At 37.5% G+C, this 22,624-nt stretch overlaps 1 protein-coding gene across 1 annotated transcript in view; it reads left to right on the forward strand.

The window, feature by feature from the left end:
* LOC120779974 overlaps nt 1-22,372 on the forward strand; it is a 63,887-nt gene extending 41,515 nt beyond the window's left edge. Inside the window, exon 2 of the mRNA XM_040112273.1 lies at nt 21,756-22,372. Coding sequence (XP_039968207.1) covers nt 21,756-22,372 — 617 coding nt within the window. The remainder of the gene's footprint in view (nt 1-21,755) is intronic.
* Nucleotides 22,373-22,624: the final 252 nt, after the last annotated feature.

Genomic DNA, 22,624 nt, shown 5'->3' on the forward strand with positions numbered 1-22,624 from the left:
CTCCTTAGTACGCCGGGCATATCTCTTATTTTAAAGCGTGTTTGATTGCAGGAATGTACCAAAGCATTAGCCAAAGGGTTTGGGTGACCACGGAGTTTAGATATATATTTAATTCTACTGTCTTCTACTTCTTTCCTTACCATAAAAATACCGAGGACTTTATGGATATTTTCATTACGCATGTACCATGGCGAACACGTGATTGATCTAAGCATTTTTGATTGGAACCTTTGTATTATGTCTATATTAGTTGCAACAGGTCGTACCCCACAGTTGAATGCCATACATCCAAATCGGCTTTATGACCGCTTTATATAAAAGCACTTTGTTGTCTAGGCTAAGTTTGGAGTTTTTATTTAATAGCCAATTTAAATTTGCAGCTCTTATCTTCATACAAGTTATTTTACTAGATACATATATGTTTTCTCCACGTAAGTCTTCTATCTAGGTGAATACCAAGATAAGTTACTTCATTCGCTTGGGGTACTAGAATATTATTCATTTTTACTGCCGGACACATATTTGGTCTAAGCGAAAATGTAACATGCTTACACTTTTGTTCATTCACATTTATACGCCAGTTGGCTAGCCATTCTTCGACAAACCTTAAGTGCTTGGCTAATATTCTTGATGCTATTATGTGGCATTTGTTACGGCTCACTATAGCTGTGTCGTCCGCAAAAGTTGAAGTTAATACATTGTTAGCTGTTGGAAGATCTGCTGTATATATGATGTATAGTGTTGGACCTAAAACACTGCCCTGGGGTACACCAGCCTTTATCTGTCTTTCATCAGATATGAAATCTCCACTTTTACCATAAATTTTCTATTTTTTAAATAAGACTCCAATGTTTTATACAATTCTGAAGGTACAATATTTTTAATCTTATATAACTGGCCCTCATGCCATACCTTATCAAACGCCTGAGCCACGTCTAGAAATATAGCTGAACAGTACTCTCTGTGCTCAAATCCTTTTCTTATTTCGTTAGTGATTCTATTTACTTGCTCTATCGTGCTATGTTTTTCACGGAACCCGAATTGGTGCGTTGGTATTATATTATTTTCGCGGAGGAAAGGTGTCATCTTTGATAGCGACACTTTTTCAAATATTTTAGAAAGACCGGGTAGAAGACTGATTGGTCTGTATGAAGACGGCTGTGTTAAGTCTTTCCCAGGTTTGTCTATCAAGATAATCTGCGACTTTTTCCATGAATTAGGATAGTGTCCGAGATAAAGAATTGCATTGAAGAGCAAAGAGAGCACTTCTACGGCAATATTTGGTAACTCAATTAGCATTTTTGGTGTAATATTATCATATCCTGGTGACTTTTTAGGGTTAAGTTCCTTTATTATTCTAGTAACTTCAGAAGTAGAAGTCCTAATAGACACATGCGACTCGTTTGCGGTATTAGGCAAGATTGGCAACTCAAAGTTGTTTTTTGGACAATTGGGTTTAAATACCTTTTCTAGGTGATTTGCAAAGCAATTTGCCTTATCCTTATCACTACGTGCCCAATTACCATTCAACTGTCTTAGAGGCATGTTGGAATCTACTGGTGGCTTGAAAGACTTTTGGGCTTTCCAAAGGGAGTTTTGCTTGCTAGAATTTGGACACAATTTCTTTATATAATTTTCGGTGTTGTGTTCTTCTTCGCGTTTAAGCGTTTTTTTAGCTTTCGTACAGCAGATTTCAGTTGAAGCAGAGTTGAAGGGGAGCGATTTAACTGCCATTCTCGCCTAGCTCTTATTTTCTCATTTACAAGCTTCTCTATTTTATTATTGGTGATCTTTCTAAAACCAACTAGTTTATTGTTTCTTTTTGGTGTTGCCAATACAGCTGCATTAGTTATTAGGTCATTAATTTCTCTTATATTTTCATCAATGTCTCTTTCTGTATTTATTTTGCAATCAATATTGATATGGCTGCTGATATACTTTCTATACTTCAACCAGTTAGTTTTATATGATGTTAGAGAAACTTTTGGCTCAAATATCATGGGCTGTTCGTATAGCTTTATTAGTACAGGAGAATGATCAGATGATAAGCCTGTACATGTATCAGCTGTCATAAGCGATCTATCTATATTTTTGACTACAGCAAAATCTATTAAGTCTGGTATTTTTCTTCTATCACTGGGCCAGTATGTCGGCTTACCAGGAGATATTATATCCAGCTTATTATGCTTATTCATAATAGTGTAGTATAACTGTCGTCCTTTCGGATTAATAAGACGTGAGCCGCAGTACGTGTGTTTTGCGTTGTAATCTCCACCTGCAAGAAATCTTTGACCTAGTGTTCCATAAAAGTCTTTAAACTCGATTTCCGTAATTTTAAAACGAGGTGGACAGTATATAGCCATAAGGTTTAAGTCACAACCCTGATTTTTGAGTGATATTGTTGTAGCTTGTAACTGTGGTGTAGCATGAGATTCTAGGGCATAGTGGTTTAAACGATTTCTAATCAACACTGCCGTGCCACCATGCGCTTTTCCATCTGGATGATTTGTGACATAGAGTCTAAGTCCCGGTATATTGAAATTATTTTTATTTGTTAAATGAGTTTCTGATGTAAGCATTACATCTATATTTTTTTCAGACAGAAATCTAATAATCTCTAATTTATGTTGGTCAACACCGTTAGCATTCCATATACATATGTTTAGTAAGCTCATTTTTACTTAATAAATTTTGCAGCATGCTAGACATAAATTGTGTCATACACTGTGTAAGATTTATAATCATAGTTTCAATACCTCCATTTGGAGGATTTTGTGGCAGTTGCATTTGCACAGTGTTGTCTTTCACCACATTAGCATAGCTTCCTTGCATATTATTATTGATAGAAGTAATAGGATTTGAAGTTTTCTGTGAGGTTAATATAATTTCATTACGGGGTGTTTGTAACATTTGGTTGCGACGTGCTTGAATGCCCTGTGACAACTTCGATTTCAAATCTTTATATACAGGACAACCCCTGTAGTTAGCAGAGTGATTTCCTCCACAATTGCTACATTTTTGATTTAATTCTTCTTTCTTAAGGGTGCATTTAGAAGTGGGATGTAAATCCCCACATACCACACAAACACTGCGTAGAGTGCAGTATGATTTAGTATGCCCATATTCTTGGCAGTTAGTACATTGTACAGGACCGTTTCTTTTATGTGGTTCTTCCACACTTACTCTACGATGCAAGAAATATTTCAAATTATATATTGGATGTGTTTCATTTTTTTTAAGTTGATTTGAGTTCGGCATCAACTCAATTTTAAACATTGGCTGAGGTACTTTGTTTCTGTTAAATATATTTACAACTGTTTTAATTCCAAAACCACATTCTTCCAATGCTTCTTTGACTTCACTAGAATCTACGGCAGACTCTATACCCTTGATTACAACAACTAGGCCCTTAGAGCTCTTCAGTTAATACGAATAATAATTTTTGTTTTTATTTGACAAAAATGTAACTATTTCCATGAAACTTTTTCAGTGTACGACTGAATTTTTGTTTCGTCTATAATGCCTTTTTTCAAAGGCACTATATGAAAATTGTTAGTGCCAACAATTTCACTTAATTTCGCAACAAGGGTATTACTGCTACGTTCGCGCAAATATATTGGAGGTGGTTTGGCATTAACGACTGTGGTGGTACCCTTCGCATCGTCGTCTGAACCATTGCTTAGTATGGCAAATCTGTTGCCATTTAAAACTTCCGTTTTATTTTTATTTGGTGTGCCGCTTTGAAATTTTTTGGATTGACCGCTGCCTTTGGGACTTAATTTCCTTTTTATATTGACGTAGCGGTCAATGCCTGTTTGTACAGACAGGCCTTTTTATTACGTTCTCACCTTGCGTTGTAATTTTCTTCGCTGCCTGTGCGCTTGCTGGTACCTGCAGACTGGTTGCTGTCAGTGCATTTGTTGTTGCCCGATTGTTGTTTTCTGCTGCTTCTGCTGACTGCGTTCTTTGCTGCGTTCCCTTTTCTGCTGATCGTCGCGATGACTCATCATCCCCGTTACCCTTTTTATTGCCAGTAGTTGTTGTTGTTGTTGTTGGGTCGACAAAGCTGAAGTAGGCATTTAGGGAATGCCTACGGCCTTGCTGGTGAGGCTGCGAAACACTCATTGTTTTTATTATTTTTTTTTTGTTTTGTTTTTATCTATTTATTTCGTGCTCTATTTGCTTATGTTTATAAATAATAATTTGGGAGCACTTATTTTTTGTTGATTGTTTGTTTTTATTTTATTATTATTAATTGGTTACTTTTTTTTCACAATTTGAATACACGGAGCGAGTTAGAAAACACGTCCGTACACCTTGAAGGACGACGAATGAGTTGTATTAAATTTTGACATAAAGAGTGTTAAGAATTAGGTGAATTGGTGCGATATGGCATCAACGAAAGACCACGACGTCAATGTTGAAATAAATGAGAGATAGAGATGTAATGAGTAGTAATGAGTAGCAATGTTTAGTATTAATTTGGATTCGGTCAAATAACCATCGTTGGGTTTTTCTATCTTTCCCAACGTTACAAAATCATGTGTTTTATTCAAACAGTTCCTCTTAAGAGAAACATTTGGTCCATGTCGAGCCGGATTTGTGATCGGCATCGATATAAAGAGGAGATAAGATTAAAATACTTAAACATGTACGTATGTATCCAAGGCGAATTCAAGAATTCGCACTGTATGTATGAACCTGTGTTAGAGTGCACACTATTTGTACTACCTTGCATATATATACATGCGAATATGAGAAACAGAGAGAAACTGGATTTCTTTGTTGCGAATAGTCAGTGAAATGGCGACACTTACGCGTGCTCTGTGGAATGTGTTCGCGTGCGTGGTGAAAAGTTGAGTTAAGTTTGTATTTGTATGTATATGCGTGTGGAGACGCTTCGGATTGCTGTGGCAAAGCGAAAATATACATAAGTACATGCAGCATGGCAACTCGGAGTTGATTCGGTTTCGTTGTCAACTTTGAGAATAGCCGTCGTAGAAAATGCGAGAATTTTGCGAGAAGAGTATCCCTTAATAAAGGAAGGGTGAAAAGAGAGATGAGAATAGAATTCTATAGAATTTGTGAGAGAATTATATAAGAAGAGGACTAGAATATAGCAATATGTGGATGTATATGTACATATGGATGTGCATGTGCTATGGTTTACAGTCCACTAGATGGTATTTCTTTTTGTTAAGTTACATGTGCATGCGCTTGAGTTGACGGCATACATATGTATGTGCACATGTAGTGGCAGTCAAAGTGGCTAAAAGAAAACAAGAGAGCGAATGTTCTGGAATTGGAACTTATTCTATATTTCTTGCTTATAAGATGGAGTGAAAAGGTAAAAGATTGAAAGAGTAGCAGAAGCATCGTGATACATATATATGTATATATATGTACATATGTAGATACTGGCGTCGCCTACGTAGTTTGACGATGAAATTAATTGTTAAAATGTAAAAAGGACAGTTGGTGACAAGAAGCACAAGGTGAAATATATAAGTATATTGAGAAGATATTTATTGTTTTATTATTTGGCGAAAGATTGTTAAAAGACAGTAAGTCTACTCTTTGCAGAAACAGAGAAAAGCGTATATATATTGAACTGGAAAAGGTGTATTTGATATATTATCTTTATTGTATAAACAGCAGAATGGGAGGACAAGAGCTTTTGGACAGCCTATGCAAATCAATTTCGCGAATCATGGATTATTGCCAACATGCTGAGTTTATAAATGCTTCGCTGGAACAGGTCAAAGTTCGTGTAGAGAAGCTGGAAGTTTATTACGCACGCTTTGTAGATGCACACGAGAAGCAGTTGGATCAGGACAGTGCACAAGTCAATGCATATGACGAGATCGCAGCTTTAGTGGAGTCACGCTATTTCACAGCACAAGCCCTGTTGGCTGCTAAGATTAAGGAGCTAACATCAATGCCGATTGTAATGGAGCAGCAACCTATGGCGGTGCAGGTAAACATGCCATACCAACAACATGACTTAAAAAATACCTGGGGTAATTTTGATGGCACATTAACGATGTGGCCGGGGTTCCGCGATCGGTTCTCTGCTGCCATACACGAAAATAGAAATGTTTCACCAGCTTTCAAATTTTCTTACTTAAAAAAATCGCTCGTTGGTGGAGCTGCACAAACACTGGGCGAATGGCAGCTTACGGATGATAATTATATAGAGACGTGGGATCGCCTCAAGCAATTATATAACCGCAAGTATCCGATTTGTCGTGAACATTTACGACAGTTTAATCGTCTGCCAGTTATAAGAGAATGTCTAATGTGACACATGAAGTGTTGCGGCAACTCCGAGCTCAAGGAGTCCCAGTCGAGTCTTGGGATATGATAATTGTTCATATGTTGCATGAGAGGTTAGATCCAGATACGGGTAGGCAGTGGGAACTACAACTAGAGACAGAAACCCCAACTGTTAAACAGATGTTAGATTTCTTGGATCGTCAAGCAACAGCTTTAGCTAATGTAACAGATGCACGTTATTCACGGTCACAAGACGTCAATGTAGTTTTTAACAATGACCGAAGCACAGGTAGTAAACGGGAACGTGTAGCGAAAGGTGAAAACTTCCACCAAAGCAGGTCGTTAAATAAAAGATCATTTCCATGCATTGGTTGTGGTGGCGATCATCCATTATGGACGTGCGATGACTTTATCGCACTCAATTTGAGATCTCGTGAAGAGTTTGTGAAAAGAAACAATATCTGTCAGAATTGTTTTAAGAAGGGGCACGGAGCTGGTAATTGCTTTCAAAAAGGGTGCTCTCCTTGTCCAGGGCAGACTAAACATAACAGCTTGCTTTGTTCGATGAGGGAGGTGGTAAAACAAGCACTAACGGTTAAGGTTGATGAACCTTATCGCAGGCGCAAGTTAAAAGGCAAATGTAGAGCAACAAGCACTAAATGGCGTCGTAGCGCAGAAATTGGATACGCTCATCCTGTGCAATCAAATATCGCAGAGGACCTTGTTGCCATTAATGAGGAGATCGTCGACATGCAAATGAGTCTATTAGACAAGCAGGAACAATTATCAAAAAGTCGTAAATCACTTAGGGGTATAGAGCAAGATAGTAACGATAAAATTGAGAAAGAAATAAACTCAAATGTTGATTATTCTACGAGTTTTATTTTCAAATTAGATTCGAGGCCAGCCGTGTTGCCTACTATATCGGTAAGACTGAAAGCAAATGGTCATGTTTTCGGACCAGTTCGAGCGCTACTAGATTGCGGCGCATAACCAAACTTTGTTGCTGCCAGTCTCAGTGACAGATATCAGTTTCCAACCTTACCAACATCGCGCAAGATGGTCGGTATAGAGGGGAAATCCTTTGGAGTGGTGCTCAATGTTAAGACCTTTGCAAAAATTTTAATAGCCGTACACTCACACAATTCTGATGGAATGGTATATCTTGAGACACATTTAGGTGTGGTTGTATGTGGAGCGCATGAAAGACAAAGCAGTATCGAAACTGGGAATTCGATGTCATATATATGTTGTACAAGCATTGAGGAATTGGGTGAGTTGGTCAGGCGATTCTGGCAGCTTGATCAAGTGGCTACATTTTATAAGCGGACTGAAGAAGAAGAAAGCGTTGAGAAGATATTTGCTGAGACATATTCAAGAGACCCTACGGGCAGGTTTGTCGTTTCAATCCCGTTAAGAGAATATTTTGGCGATATTGGAACTTCAAGAGAGATAGCGTTGCGGCGATTTATGTTTTTGGAGAAAAGATTAGGCAAGAATCCGGAGCTTAAGAAGCAATATGTCGACTATATGAGGGAGTATGAGACGTCGTGGCATATGGAGCTAGTATCGAGAGCCGCTAAACCAGGTGATTTAGTGTATCATATTCCACATCACTGTGTCACAAAAAAGTTCAGGGTGGTGTTCGATGCTAGCTGCCGTACAGATAAGGGTATCTCGCTCAATGAAGTGCAAATGCTTGGTGAAAAGTTACAGAGGGATCTAGCGGAGATAGTCTTGAGATTTCGTAGGCATAAAATTGGCATCATACAAAAGATGTTCCGGCAAGTGCGTATTGTCCAAAGTCAATGGGACTTGCAACGCATTTTTTGGAGAGAAAGTACTAGTGAACCGATAAGAGAATATTGGCTGAAGGTTGTTACATATGGTATGAAATCATCAGCGTTTAATGCTGTTCGCGCAGTAATATAGTGTGCCAGAGATGCAGCAAAATACTTCCCAGATGCCTCTAAAGTAATTGAAAATGATTTGTACATGGATGACTGCGCATCTGGATCCAGAAGTGAAAGCGAAGCGATAAAACTGGCAAAAGATATTGATCACGTTCTGAAAGGTGGTGGTTTCGAAATGAAGAAGTGGAAGTCAAATTCAAAAAAGCTTATCGAGCAAATTAGGTCAGGAGAAGAAGAAGCGTTCTTCATGTATGTGGACGACGAGAAAGCATCGGTCTTAGGGCTGAAATGGAAAGTCAATCAGGATCAGTTTACGTTTGTGGTCAAGACTCCAGAACTAGAAGGTGTGATCACCAAGAGAAAAATATTAGGCTGTGTAGCTCAGCTTTATGATCCGAATGGTTTCATTTCTCCGGTTACTATATTAGGCAAAATACTTATACAAGACCTGTGGCGCATCGGTTTAGATTGGGACGAGCCTGTACCTGAGGAGATAGGGCAAGGTTTAAAAACTATTGGCAGGACATCAGGCTTCTAGAAAATTTCGCGCTCGGCAGATGGGTCGGTACAGATACAGATGAGAAAACTGAAATACATGGATTTTCCGATGCGTCAACGACGGCATATGGTGCTGTGATCTATATTCGAAAGGTGCAAGGAGATGGACAGGTCAAAATTACATTGCTTGTATCCAAAACCCGTGTTGCACCAATGAAAACTGTTATACCTGAGACAGACATGTAGTAACAATACCATAGTAAAGGTATCATGGTATTCTGTTTACTACGTTGATGACACACATGGCAATGTAGTAAACTCAAATACTACCTTTGTTTCATAAGCATTAAATATTTCAAAAAAATTGTAAACAATAAATATGTAAATGTGTATTATGGAGAAAATAAGTGCAATTATTTAAAATACTATAAAGTTAATGTATTTTCATGACAAAAAAACGATTTGCTAAAAGACTCCCTAAAAATCTGACATAAAATAAAGCATTTCTTGCTTTTCCGGAAGAAAAATTGTGAAAAATATTTTGTTTTCCATTTCAATAATTATTTTTTTAATAATTAAGTCATTTTGTCAGAATATTTCGAAGAGCTTTTGTGTAAAAGCTTTTAGCAAAGTTTGTTACCTGTTTTTTAGCTGTGTTTATATAAATACCACAATAAAACATCATAGTATTGTTACCAGCAAAATACTACATTGCTCATATGGAATTTTGCTGGTATTTGGTGACACACATGTGGTATTTGTACTATATATGGTATTGTTACTACATGTCTGTCTCAGGTATTACGGTACCAAGATTTGAGTTAGCGGCTGCAGAATTGTTATCACGATTGCTTGTTTATGCGATGGGAGCAATGGAATTTACTGAAGTTGACTACACCTTGTGGACAGACTCGCAAGTGGTGCTACATTGGATAAAAAAAGATACCACGCAATCTGAAGACGATTGTGGCAAATCGGGTATCATCGATACAGACAAATACGGATGTGAAGAAATGGAGATATGTCAATACTAACGATAATCCAGCTGATTTACTAAGCCGTGGCATGAATCCCTCAGAGATTGTACACGAAGACTTATGGGTGCAAGGTCCGAACTGGTTGTCGCTAGCTCCAGAAAAGTGGCCACAGTGTGTGTTTCTGCCAAACACAGTGGGGGAAGCTGAAATTGAATTCAGAGCCTTTGCGGTCACAGATTTCAAGGAATCAATCCATATTACAATGAGTACAGATAGGAATAGAGTTGCGTTAATTGAATATGTCGACAAATTACAAAGAGCGTTAGATATCGTGGCGTATTTGTTGAAATTCATATCAAATGTAAAAGTCCGCTTAGCAGTTAGGCGATCAAAAAGAAGAGAAAAGTTACATTTAGTGCCGGATAATAAGCACAGAGCACAAGGAATGAAATTTCTGTTGAGACAAGAACAAGAGCAATATTACAACAAAGAGATTACGAATTTGGAAGTTGGTCGACGAATTCCAGAGAAAAGTAAGATTGAATCTTTGAAACCTGTGATGATGAACGGACTACTCAGAGTGCATGGTCGATTAAAAAACTCAAATTTAGAAGAAAGTATGGGACACCCAGTGATAGTTCCGGATGGTTCACGATTAGCGTGGCTAATAATGGATCACGCACATAGCGAAACGAAACACGGTGGGGTTCAAATTATGATGCAGTTTATTCTTCAGAACTACTGGATTACGCGCCTACGTAGTGCACTTAGGAAATACCTGCACATATGTGTTATTTGCGTGCGACATAATCATCGTACTGAGGTTCAAATGATGGCAGACTTACCCCCTGATCGAGTAAGAGCAGGTAAGCCTTTTTTGCACACAGGTGTGGATTATGTTGGGCCGATGGAGATTAAGATGATTGACAGGGATGGAAATCAGCTTATAAAACAGAAGGTGTGGATTGCGGTTTTTGTATGTTTCAAAACAAGAGCAGTCCACCTAGATGTGGTAACGGACTTAACGTCAGTGGCATTCATTGCCTGTTATGAACGATTTATTGCACGGCGCGGTCGATGTGAAAGAATTTACAGCGACATTGGTACAGCGTTTGTAGGTGCAGCTAGAGAGATACGTAAAGCAACGGAGGTATGGTACCAAAAGGAAGTATTTCAGCATCTGAGTGGGAAAGGAACGGAATGGCGGTTTATGACCCCTGCAGCGCCCCATCAAGGTGGCTTTTATGAGGCGGCAGTAAAGTCTATGAAGTATCATCTTATTCGAACCATTGGTATACGAGTCCTCTCGTTTGAGCAGCTATCATTTTTACTTACTCAAATCGAAGCAATACTCAATTCACGTCCTTTACATCCGCTTAATGACGATCCGGCTGATTTTCAAGTATTGACACCAGGTCATCTGTTAATCGGAGAACCTCTTGTTCTTCCGCTTCCGTTCGCAATTCCGGAGGGTTCCGCAGCTAAAGGTATCAAACAGTGGAAAGAGAGACAGGCAATTATCAAGGCGTTTTGGGTCAGATGGCAGAACGAATATTTGACTACACTGCAGGAGCGCAAGAAGTGGCGACGAGAATCCGAACGAGTGCGATTGGGGCAGCTGGTGCTGATTAGACCTGCACAATGGGCAATAGGCTGTATAATAGAACTTTGTCCAAGTAACGATAATTTGGTGCGATCGGTGGCAATTCAAACTGCGACGAATATCTTGCGCAGGCCAGTCCAGAAGATATGTATCCTGCCTATAGACACAGAAGGTAAATAGGATTTGAGACCAGACCAGGGAGTTATGGATGCCGGTTATCTTTGAAAAACTTATGGTTTTTCGGTGGGACTGTTAAGATTTAGGTGAATTGGTGCGATATGGCATCAAAGAAAGACCACGACGTCAATGTTGAAATAAATGAAAGATAGAGATGTAATGAGTAGTAATGAGTAGCAATGTTTAGTATTAATTTGGATTCGGTCAAATAAACATCGTTGGGTTTTTCTACCTTTCCCAACGTTAAAAAATCATGTGTTTTATTCAAACAGTTCCTCTTAAGAGAAACAAAGAGATAAAAAGTATCCTATGTCCTTACCCTGGTTCTAAGCGACCTCCCCACCAATTTTCAGCCAAATAGGTTCAGCCGTTCTTTATAAATGGTGTAACTAACACAACTTTCTTTTATATAGGTATATAGATATAAACATATATATTTATTTAGATTTGGACACTTGATTACAAATGCACATGTGAACTTAAAAACAACCCAAACCATGAAACATAAATTATATGATAACACACACACACATGTATTGCATTGTGTTTATGCGACTTCATGGCATCTCGCCCCTCCACACCACATTCATCACCACACTCACATTCATCACACAACACAACATTCAGCATACAACACAACATTCAGCACACAACCTGCATCATCATACCACGCAACAAACAAACCACACTACACACACACCATAATCGTTTTTTCACCACTCAGCCGATCAAAACCAATCCTAGATCGGGGTGTATCACAATTCGTTTTACGCCGGTATTCAAACCACTTCGCTTTTTTTCGATCGCCAACTCGTTCACGTTGATCCGACACCTTATAATCGTTTACCAGTTCTGGTCCAAATTTGGATTCCTCATCCGGTCGTGTGTGTGTGTGCGCAGGAAGCTGAAACATCAGGAGCATCAATAGTGCACAGTGAACAGTGTAGTGCAAATACCCAGAATTGTATATACATATCTGAAATATCTTGAAATTCATTTTATAAAAAATATTGAAGTTTCGCCCGCAAAGGGAAATACATATGTATCTATACATCCACTAAAATTGTGACATCTTTCTTTTAACGTAATACACAAAGGGATATCTAACTGAAGATAAAGTAAGTATCCCCCGCAAAATATCTAGAAAATAACTCCAGCGAACAAATGGTCCTTCGAGCCGCTCAGAAAGGCACCTATGTATATACATATGTAAGATAAAAAACCACAAGTGAAAAAACAAAAAAAAAAGTGAAGGAATTATTATAACTATATATTAAACGGGCGCGTTATAACCCAAAAGAAAGGTCAATAACCTCAACTTTGCTTAATATATAAACGGGCGCGATATAATACAAATTAACTAATAAAATAAAACTAAAGTGAAGTGAAAATAAAACATAAAAACAACACATACTTGTACCTAGAGTGCAGTGCAGTGCTATGAAATACATACATACATACAGTGACAAAAACACCAAACATACGGCAGAGCAAACAAGGAGTACAAGCAACGTGGGAACAGACTACAAACCACAGTATATACAGTAGATAACCTTTTCGTGGTAGCTTTCTGAGGGGTGAATAGCGGCCATCTTGGATTTTCAGAGGTAGCAACGCAGTGCTGTATATATTGAGGCAGTAAATACTTAGCAAATTTATTCTATTAAATAATGAAAACTATAAATATTGTTGCTTAATATAAAAGGAAATAATTTATTAATGACATATGTATATTTACTAATATTTGATTTAAACGCTATAGTGTGTCATGTTTCGCCCATAAAAATATTATTTACTGATAGTAATATATTCTTTATTTAGTGAGTTCTTATTAATAAAAGCAGCCCTGTTTTTAGATTTCTCGGTGGTGAGTTTTCTTCTGAATGTATTTGTTTACAATTGACAGACAAAAACATAAAACGGTTTGTATTCGTAAGCTTTTGAAATATTATTACCAATAATTTTAATTTAGAAAGAAGATATTTAGGCATTTGAAGCTGAATTTTTAATACATCGTTCTAATTCTCATCCGTATACTATTTTTGATCATTTATTTTTGAATATTTAAGTTTTGCATTTTCCACACCTACCCAGAGGTTTGCAATAAAGCGCGTTACCGACGTTTTTTAGGTGTTCGGTTCCCCAGTAGGCCTATTTTCACCTTTTACAACTTAAAATAAACATATTATAAAAAGTATTTTAAAACGTCGGGTTGTGAATTTTCGCAGCAATAAAAAGGCTCTACAATTTTTAATATAAACTTTATTATTAACACTAATATGTATTCTTATTAAAAACTTCGACATATGTTTCATTTCAAACTCAATTTCCAATTGATGTTTTCCTATAACGGCTAACGAGTTGTCAATTTGTATATGTCAAACGACAAATTACCACCCAGGATTGTATCCCACTGCATGCAAAAATTTGGAAATACTTGAAGCGTGTTTAGAAATTGCACAAAAAAAACAACTGATTTAACATTAAACAACAACTAATATCCCAATAAAATTGAATAGATATGCAAAGTAATTCAATATAATCACTTAAATAACGTAAACACTTGCATTATTTAATATCTTTTAAAGTCTCGGTCATCAAAATTTAAAATTTATATGTAGTTTAAATACTAACACAACACCCTGATTACCATGAAAGTAGCAAAAAAAAGTGCAATATAACACCCTAAGATTTTCTGGAGGTGAGTATATGTATGTAAACAAAGAAAAGGTTTATTACTGTATATACTGAGCTACAAACTAAACACGGAAAGCATCAAAGGGAAAATAAAAACCAAAAAGAGAAACGACCTAGAGACAACACATACATACATACATAAGTATTGCCCAAAAACCCTTGGCGGAGAAAAAAGTGAGTCCTTTCCAATTTAATTTTTAATAAAAGTATTTATGCGCATATGTATGTTAAAATACAGTTTGAGCTGTAATACGACATACAGTTAATAAGAAATAACCCAACTGTTCTATAAAAAAAAACCGGTTAGACAGTTCGGTATATACATATGTATGTACATATATAGGTACCGAAATAAATGAAAAAATTACGGTACCTGCCTATTGCTTATTTTGTGTTTCCAAGCACACTATAATTTTCCAAAAAAAAAAAAAAAAAATTTCCAAGTCAAGTATTATTACTTGCATGTTTTGGTGATACCCCTTGGGCGAACAAAGCAACAAGCAGGATCGCCTATAATAAATAAGCAAAGGCGAGCAAAAAAAAAAAAAGAAAATGGAAATACATACATATGTACACATATAAGAAAAGCTACTAAATCGTATAAAATATACATAAATACATACATATGTGCATATACATACATACATACAAAAATTTGTGGGCCATCAAACTTTGCGCGCTAAAATTTATATTCCGCAATTTATATACATATACATAGGCATATGGTACATGCATAAGTCAACTGTTTTAAGGAAATTTTTTTGAAAAACTGTTGTTAAATTACCTGCCTTCAAGCTTACTTCGTGTCTCTAAACACACTACAAAAAAAAAAAAACTAAAAATTTTCAAAGTCAAGTATTATTACTTGCAAGTTCTGGTGATACCCCTTGTGCTAACAAAGCAACAAGCAGGATCGCTTTAACATATAAGCAAAGGCAGAAGAAAAAAAAAAAACAACAACAACATAACAGTTGATATTTGTGTATGTACATATGTATATCGCGATCCAACTATTTCTCGTTATCTCTCTCACGTTGTCTCTCTGTCTTAATATAACGTACCAATAAAAAGGTTACAAATACAAACATATCTACATACAAGTAATAATATATAAAATATATTTATTACTCCGGTCAGCGAACTTTAAAAGAAGAAAAAAAAAGTGGAACAAAACGGAATCGAAATACATGTACATGGAGGATATCCATATCAACATTGAAACATTGAAAAATTAAAATTAACTAACATACATATTTATGTATGCGCATTCTTATCGAGCATTTATCGCAATTTCTTTTTCGCGTGCTTTTTGAGCAAACGTATGCAGATGCAATTAACAAAACATTTGCATACATACTCATATATTTAATATTGACATATTTACGAATATATAAAAAATTGTATACTTGTTTTCCGTGCATTTCGTTATTGCATATACGTATTACATACATACATATGTACATATATGACAATTGTGCGAACTATAAGGGAAACAAGAGAACAGAAACATTAAGCATAACTATATGCATATAAATTTACATACATACGTATATTTTTGCGTCATTTTTATTTTCCTTCCTTTTGCGTTCTTATCTCAAAAGATAGACGTACTAAGGAATAATATACAAATTAATCGCGAGTATATCGCAGATACGTTTAAATAATACACGGCAAAAAAAAAAAAATTATAATAATAATAAGAAGAATTATAATTATATACAAACATTTTTTGATTTTGACAATTTGAATACGTGTTCGTAAATTTATATTATATCATTTAATAATACTTTTAATAACAAAAGTTTCAAATATATTTTTCTTTTCATTTACAAATTTGCCCACATTACCAATTTTTTTTATTTGTATTTCAAAGCAAAATATTTCAAAGCTCAAAGCTTACAATTTAAATTTATAAATGCAATCGGAAAAATCAAAAGAGGTTAAACCAAGAACACCTCATTTATTAGAAATTCCGAAAATGGCTGATGATGACAAATCACAAAGCACACCTGCAGAAGCTACACGCTCAAAGCAGGGTGCCAAACAAAAAAGAACCAAAGATAATTTAGTGTCAAGGTTCATAACTGAAAGTGACAGTTTTGTTAGATACTGCACAAGATTTACTGCTTCCCCAATTAATGATAACACAGAATCGGTTCTAAATTTAAAAATTCAAAGCATAGATAGCATATGGGCACGCCTTCTGGCAGCATACGATACAGTACTAGATACTGACGATGCTGAACTCCCAGAAAACATAAAAGCTTCGGCGTCAGCTAAATATGAAAACTGCCTCGAACAATATGAAATTACGAAGGCAATGATATTGGACCAAATAAATTTATTAAGGCCATGTAGAGCCACTACTCCTCCCCGAGAGTAGGTACGACTCAAAAAGAAGAAATAGATACAGGTATATTCTTGAAAGTGCCAGTTTGTGATACTGAAGTTTTTCACGGAGGTTATGAGCAGTGGCCGTCCTTCCGGGACATGTTCACTGCCGTATACATTAACCATCCCAAACTTTCACAAGCTCAAAAGCAGTACCATCTCAGATACAAAACAAAAGGGGAAGCTGGCAGTATCGTCAAGCGTTTCGCTCTAAATGACGAAAACTTTAATCTGGCTTGGGAAGCACTGGTCGAAAGATACGAAAATGAAAGAGTATTGGTAGACAACCAAATAACAATTTTAATGAATTTACCAAAAATTCAACAAGAAACCAGCCAAGAGTTTCAAAAACTATACTCGACAGTGACTAATTGTTTATCTGTGTTAGAAACACAAAAGATTTCCACAGAATCGTGGGACCCTATCCTAGTAAACATTTGTGCAGCAACACTGCCTGATGCTGCTTTGCTACGATGGGAGCAATCACTAGTGGCAAGAAAGAAATCGCCAAAATGGCATCAAATGAAAGACTTCTTAACAACTCAGTACGAAATAGCTGAGCGAGTTGATAAAAAAACAGTCAAACAAAAAAATAATCAAAATGAGTCGAATAAAAACTTTTTTAAACCCCAAGCCAGCAATAATACACAATATAATAGGCACGCTAATAGAAGCCAAACATTTGTGTCAAACCAAACCAATAAATGGCAACCATTATGTGAAATATGTAAAGGAGGTCACAATATAAGATCTTGCGAGAAATTTAAAAAATTATCCGTTTCTGACAGAAACAATCTTGTCAGACAACATAAACTTTGCATCAACTGTCTGTCGAATGCTCATACGACAAAAGACTGTGAAAGCAAATTTAGTTGTGTGTACTGTCAACGAAGACATCACTCATTGCTTCATATTACAAATTTTCAAAATATGAAGCAAAATCAATTTCATAAAACCACCGGGTTAGTCACTACAACCAAAAGTGATAATCCCGAAATCTCAAATCCCGAAAAAAGGGAAGAACAACCATGTTGCTCTAAAGCAGCAAAAATTCAAGCTCTTCATTCAGAGAATGAAAGCAAAATTCTTTTACCCACTGCGGTCATCGCTATTGAACATAGAGAGAGAATTATTCAAATTAAGAGCATTAATAGATCAAGGTTCTCAAAGATCCTTTATATCATCTAAAGCTCAAAATCGGCTAAAATTGCCTGTAAAAATTCAAATTTCCAAATTTCAGGAATGGGCGGAAGAATTATACAAAATTCAAACAAAATTTGCCCAATCACTATAGTCTCCCCAAACGCGGATATAAGAATAGATGCACAAGCCATCGTTCTACCGCAACTCACAAATTTGCTTCCAAGCTGTGAAGTGAATGAAAAGCAATGGGAAAAATGCTCATATCTTAAATTAGCAGATCCCAACTGCCATACCCCATCACAAATTGATTTGTTATTAGGTAGCGACTTAATACCTCAAATAATTCTTGAAGGTATAGAAAAAATATCCAATAAATTGTTAGCCCAAAATACAATCGTTGGATGGATATTAAGTGGCCAAGTCACAGAAAAAATTAATTCTTTTACAACTGAAGTTGAAAATATTTCAAACGAATATTTAAATGATGAACTCTAAAAATTCTGGGAAGTAGAAGAATTACCTCAGATTACTCAACTTTCAGAAGAAGATCAGGCATGCGAAGCCTATTACAAGTCCACAACAACAAGAAACGAACATGGTCGTTAAGTTGTGCGACTACCATTCAAACCAACTTTTCCTGAAACCATAGCTCTAGGCCACTCTAGAATATCAGCAGTCCACCAATTTCTAAGCCTGGAAAAAAGTCTGATAAAGAAAAGTGAGCTCAAATCAGCATATGATAATGTGATGGACGCGTATCTAGACCTCAATCATATGGAAGAAGCTGTGCCATATGAAAAAGTATCTAAAGGTAGATATTTATCTTTTTATCTGCCACATCACGGGGTAATACGACCTGATAAAATCACAACAAAGGTACGAGTGGTTTTCAATGCCTCAAAGTGTACGAGCTCAGGCAAATCACTCAACGACATACTATGTATATACTGGCCCAACCTTACAACCTGATCTCATGCTGTTAATATTAAATTGGCGCATGTTTAAATACGTTTTTAACTGGGATGTAGAGAAAATGTACAGACAAATTCTAGTACATAAAGATGACCAAGATTTTCAGCGTATAGTCTTCCGCAAATCAAGTAATAGTCCAATCCGCGACTACAAACTTAAAACCGTCACCTTTGGCATCAATTGCGCACCCTACTTAGCGATCAGGACACTGTATAAATTAGCAAAAACGTGTGAAACAAATTTACCCTTAGCAACTTCCGTGTTACAAACACAAACATATGTTGATGATATTTTATCAGGTAGCCACAATCTGTCATTAGCGTGCGAATCACTATCTCAAGTGATCAAAGCACTAAATTCAGCGGGATTCCCCTTAAAGAAAATTACATCAAATCATCCCGAAATAATAAAAAACATAAAAAAGGAAGACTTATTAGATACAAATTTCCTTAAATTTGAAACGGCCAGTACAACAAAAACCCTAGGGATTCAATGGAATGCGATAACAGATCAATTCTCATATACAATTGAGTCAATATCTGCAATGTCCGCCATAACCAAACGCCAAATACTTTCCTCGGTGGCAAAACTTTTCGACCCCGCAGGATGGCTTTCGCCAATAATGATTCAAGCAAAAATCCTCATTCAAGAATTGTGGCAAGATGGCACTGAATGGGATAAACAGGTAAAACCTGTACGTTTAACAAAATGGGTACAATTTGCTAACAATTTGCATACTATTTCAGAAATTCGAATCCCTCGATGGGTAAATTTCACCCCTAACATTGACACAGAATTACACGGTTTCTGTGATGCCTCTGAAAAGGCTTATTGCGCAACAGTTTACGTACGCACACAGTACGATAACAAAGTATCTGCACATCTCTTGGTAGCCAAAGCCAAAGTTGCACCTTTGAAGACACTCAGTCTGCCACGGCTTGAACTGAATGGTGCTCTTCTGTTAGCAAAATTAATTTCCATAGTTCAACCCCATCTGAAATTAACCGATCATAAAATATATCTTTGGTCCGACTCAGAAATACCCTATTGCTGGAAGACCTATGTATCTAACCGAATATCCCAAATTCTAGACTTAGTTGGCCCAGCAAAATGGCAACATGTTGCAAGTGCGGATAACCCAGCGGATCTTGGGACAAGAGGTTGCAAGCCACTGCACCTCACCAGCACTACACTCTGGTGGAATGGTCCAACATGGCTAACAGAATCACAGGAATTCTGGCCAAAGTCTCCCGCTCGTAATATAATACCGCCGGAAAGTCGGAAAATTGAAAATTTTCATATCACTCCAGAAGAGGATGATATTCTCCACCGATTTTCTTCATTTCCTAGAGCACTAAGAGTAGTCGCTTACATGCACAAATTCACCCAAAGACTTAAAAAAAAATGAAAGGGATACCAAATGATCCTTGCGTACAACTAACGCATACCGATTTGCAACATGCCAAAGTTAGTCTCATTACCTACACCCAAACTCGCTATTTCAGTCGAGAGAAAGCAAAGTTGGTCGAAAGACGACCACTCGAAAAGGGAAGCTCTCTTCTCGTTTTAAATCCATTCTTGGACGCTAAGGGATTAATAAGGGCAAATGGAAGATTAGCGAACTCCAGCCTTAGTTATAACGAACGACATGACATTATTATACCTGAGAAATCCCGTTTTACTCATTTATTCCTAATATACCTTCACCAGCTTACACTACATGGTGAGCATCGCTTGATGCAGCAAATGGTCCGACAAGAATTTTATATACCGCGACTAAAGCCACAACTTAAAAAGACGATTTTTATGTGTAAACAATGTACCTTGTACAAACATAAAATGCGCACGCAGATCATGGCAGCTTTACCACCTGAACGCTGCAATTATGCTCTACCTTTTACTATTACTGGGATTGATTTTGCTGGACCTTTCCAGATAAAGGCCTCAATGTTAAGATCATCTACATTTAGAAAAGGGTATGTGGCTGTTTTTGTATGTTTTACGACAAAGGCAGTACACCTCGAGCTTTGTTCAGATCTGACAACTGCGGCTTTCCTCGCAGCATTCGCACGCTTTGTCGGACGACGCGGATTTCCCTCAAAGATTATGAGCGACAATGGGAAAAACTTTATCGGAGCTCAAAGAGCCACCGAGAAAGAATTCATAAACTTCATGAAAGAAGTATACCCCGAAATTGTTAGAAAATATGCACCTCAAGGGATCGATTGGCACTTTATACCTCCATGTTCTCCACACATGGGCGGACTTTGGGAATCAGCAGTCAAAAGCTTTAAGTCCCATTTAAAGAAAACGGCTGGGAATCATAAATTTAATTATGAGGAGTTTACTACACTACTCACTCGTATCGAAGCCGTATTAAATTCAAGACCTATATCACCACTCTCGCAAGATCCCTCCGATTTCACAGCTCTTACACCTGGACATTTCCTCAGAGGAGCTCCTCTTCTCGCCATACCTGAGACAGAAGGAGACTCACTCACTTTAATAAATCGATGGGAAAGAATCAAGATTCTCCATCATGAATTCAGCCACAGATGGAAGGAGGACTATCTTAAAGATCTCCATAAGAGATATCGATGGAAAACGATCCAGAAGGAACCCAGTACAGGCGAATGCGTCATCATACAGGACGAATGCCTTCCCCCAACCGAATGGCGACTAGGTCGCATTGAAAAGGTACATCGGGGACGAGATGGCCATATAAGAGTAGTAGATGTGCGAACACAAACTGGCCTACTAACTCGACCACTAGTGAAATTGTGTTTTCTTCCAAATACCGAAGAACCGATCACCGAAAATAAGCGAACGCAAACGCATACATAAAATCAAACAATAATTAATTAAAAATATACCGTTATACAATCCGTACGTATAAATCAAAAGCATAATGAACGCGGTTAATAATAAACAATAAAATCCATATATAAGTAATATACAATACATAAATACATACATCTATATATATAGTACACACATATACATAAATACATACATCTATATATATAATACACACATACATATATAATGAGTAGCATATTTCATACTACTAGCAAAACCAAGTTAATATACATATTCCTATTCCACTAGAAATGGACGTAGAAGAAACCCGCAATAACCCCCAGTCGGTGAGGTCCGCAAGTAATGCAAATGCAGCATCCGCTGCACCCATCGCCGCACCAAGGAGGCAACAAGGCACAAGCCCGCCCAGCCAATCATCCGGTCGACCAGTGAGGGAAGCGGTCGAGGAGCAGTTTGAGGAGTATGTGCCGCCGCGATGCAGCCTATGCCATCGACGCCATGTCCTGAAGCGGTGTACAATTTTCAAGGCGATGACGCCCGCTCAGCGCCAACAGATCGCTAGAGCCCCCGGCCATTGCATGACATGCTTGGCAGACACGCACGCTACGTTGGAGTGCATGTCCGACGGGTCGTGTCAGTACTGCCACCGACCGCATCATACACTTTTTCACCGATTTCCTCGACGCTCGGTTCAGTCAACGCACGCCAGTCAGCGGCATGGTCAACAGCGGCACCATCAGCATGGGAATCAAGTTCAACGCCGACGAGCCCATCGCTCTACGCCGTCTCGCGGGGCACGTTCGCAGACACCACCACATCGTAACCATCGCAACCAGCAAAAGGCGACGGGTTTCAGCGCTGTAGTGAGCACCTTACAGAAACTGCAGCGGCTTCTAGGCAATTAATTCGCCTAGGGGGGCCGGGATGTTTATGCGACTTCATGGCATCCCGCCCCTCAACACAACACAACATTCACCGCACCACATTCAGCACACAACGCAACATTCATCACACAACACAACAGTCAGCACACAACCTACATTATCATACACGCAACCCCACGCAACCCCACGCAACAAACAAACCAACAGTGTAGTGCAAATACCCAGAATTGTATGTACATATCTGAAATATCTTGAAATTCATTTTATAAAAAA

Source organism: Bactrocera tryoni, unplaced genomic scaffold (assembly GCF_016617805.1).
Source record: "Bactrocera tryoni isolate S06 unplaced genomic scaffold, CSIRO_BtryS06_freeze2 scaffold_119, whole genome shotgun sequence".
NCBI classification, from domain to species: domain Eukaryota; kingdom Metazoa; phylum Arthropoda; class Insecta; order Diptera; family Tephritidae; genus Bactrocera; species Bactrocera tryoni.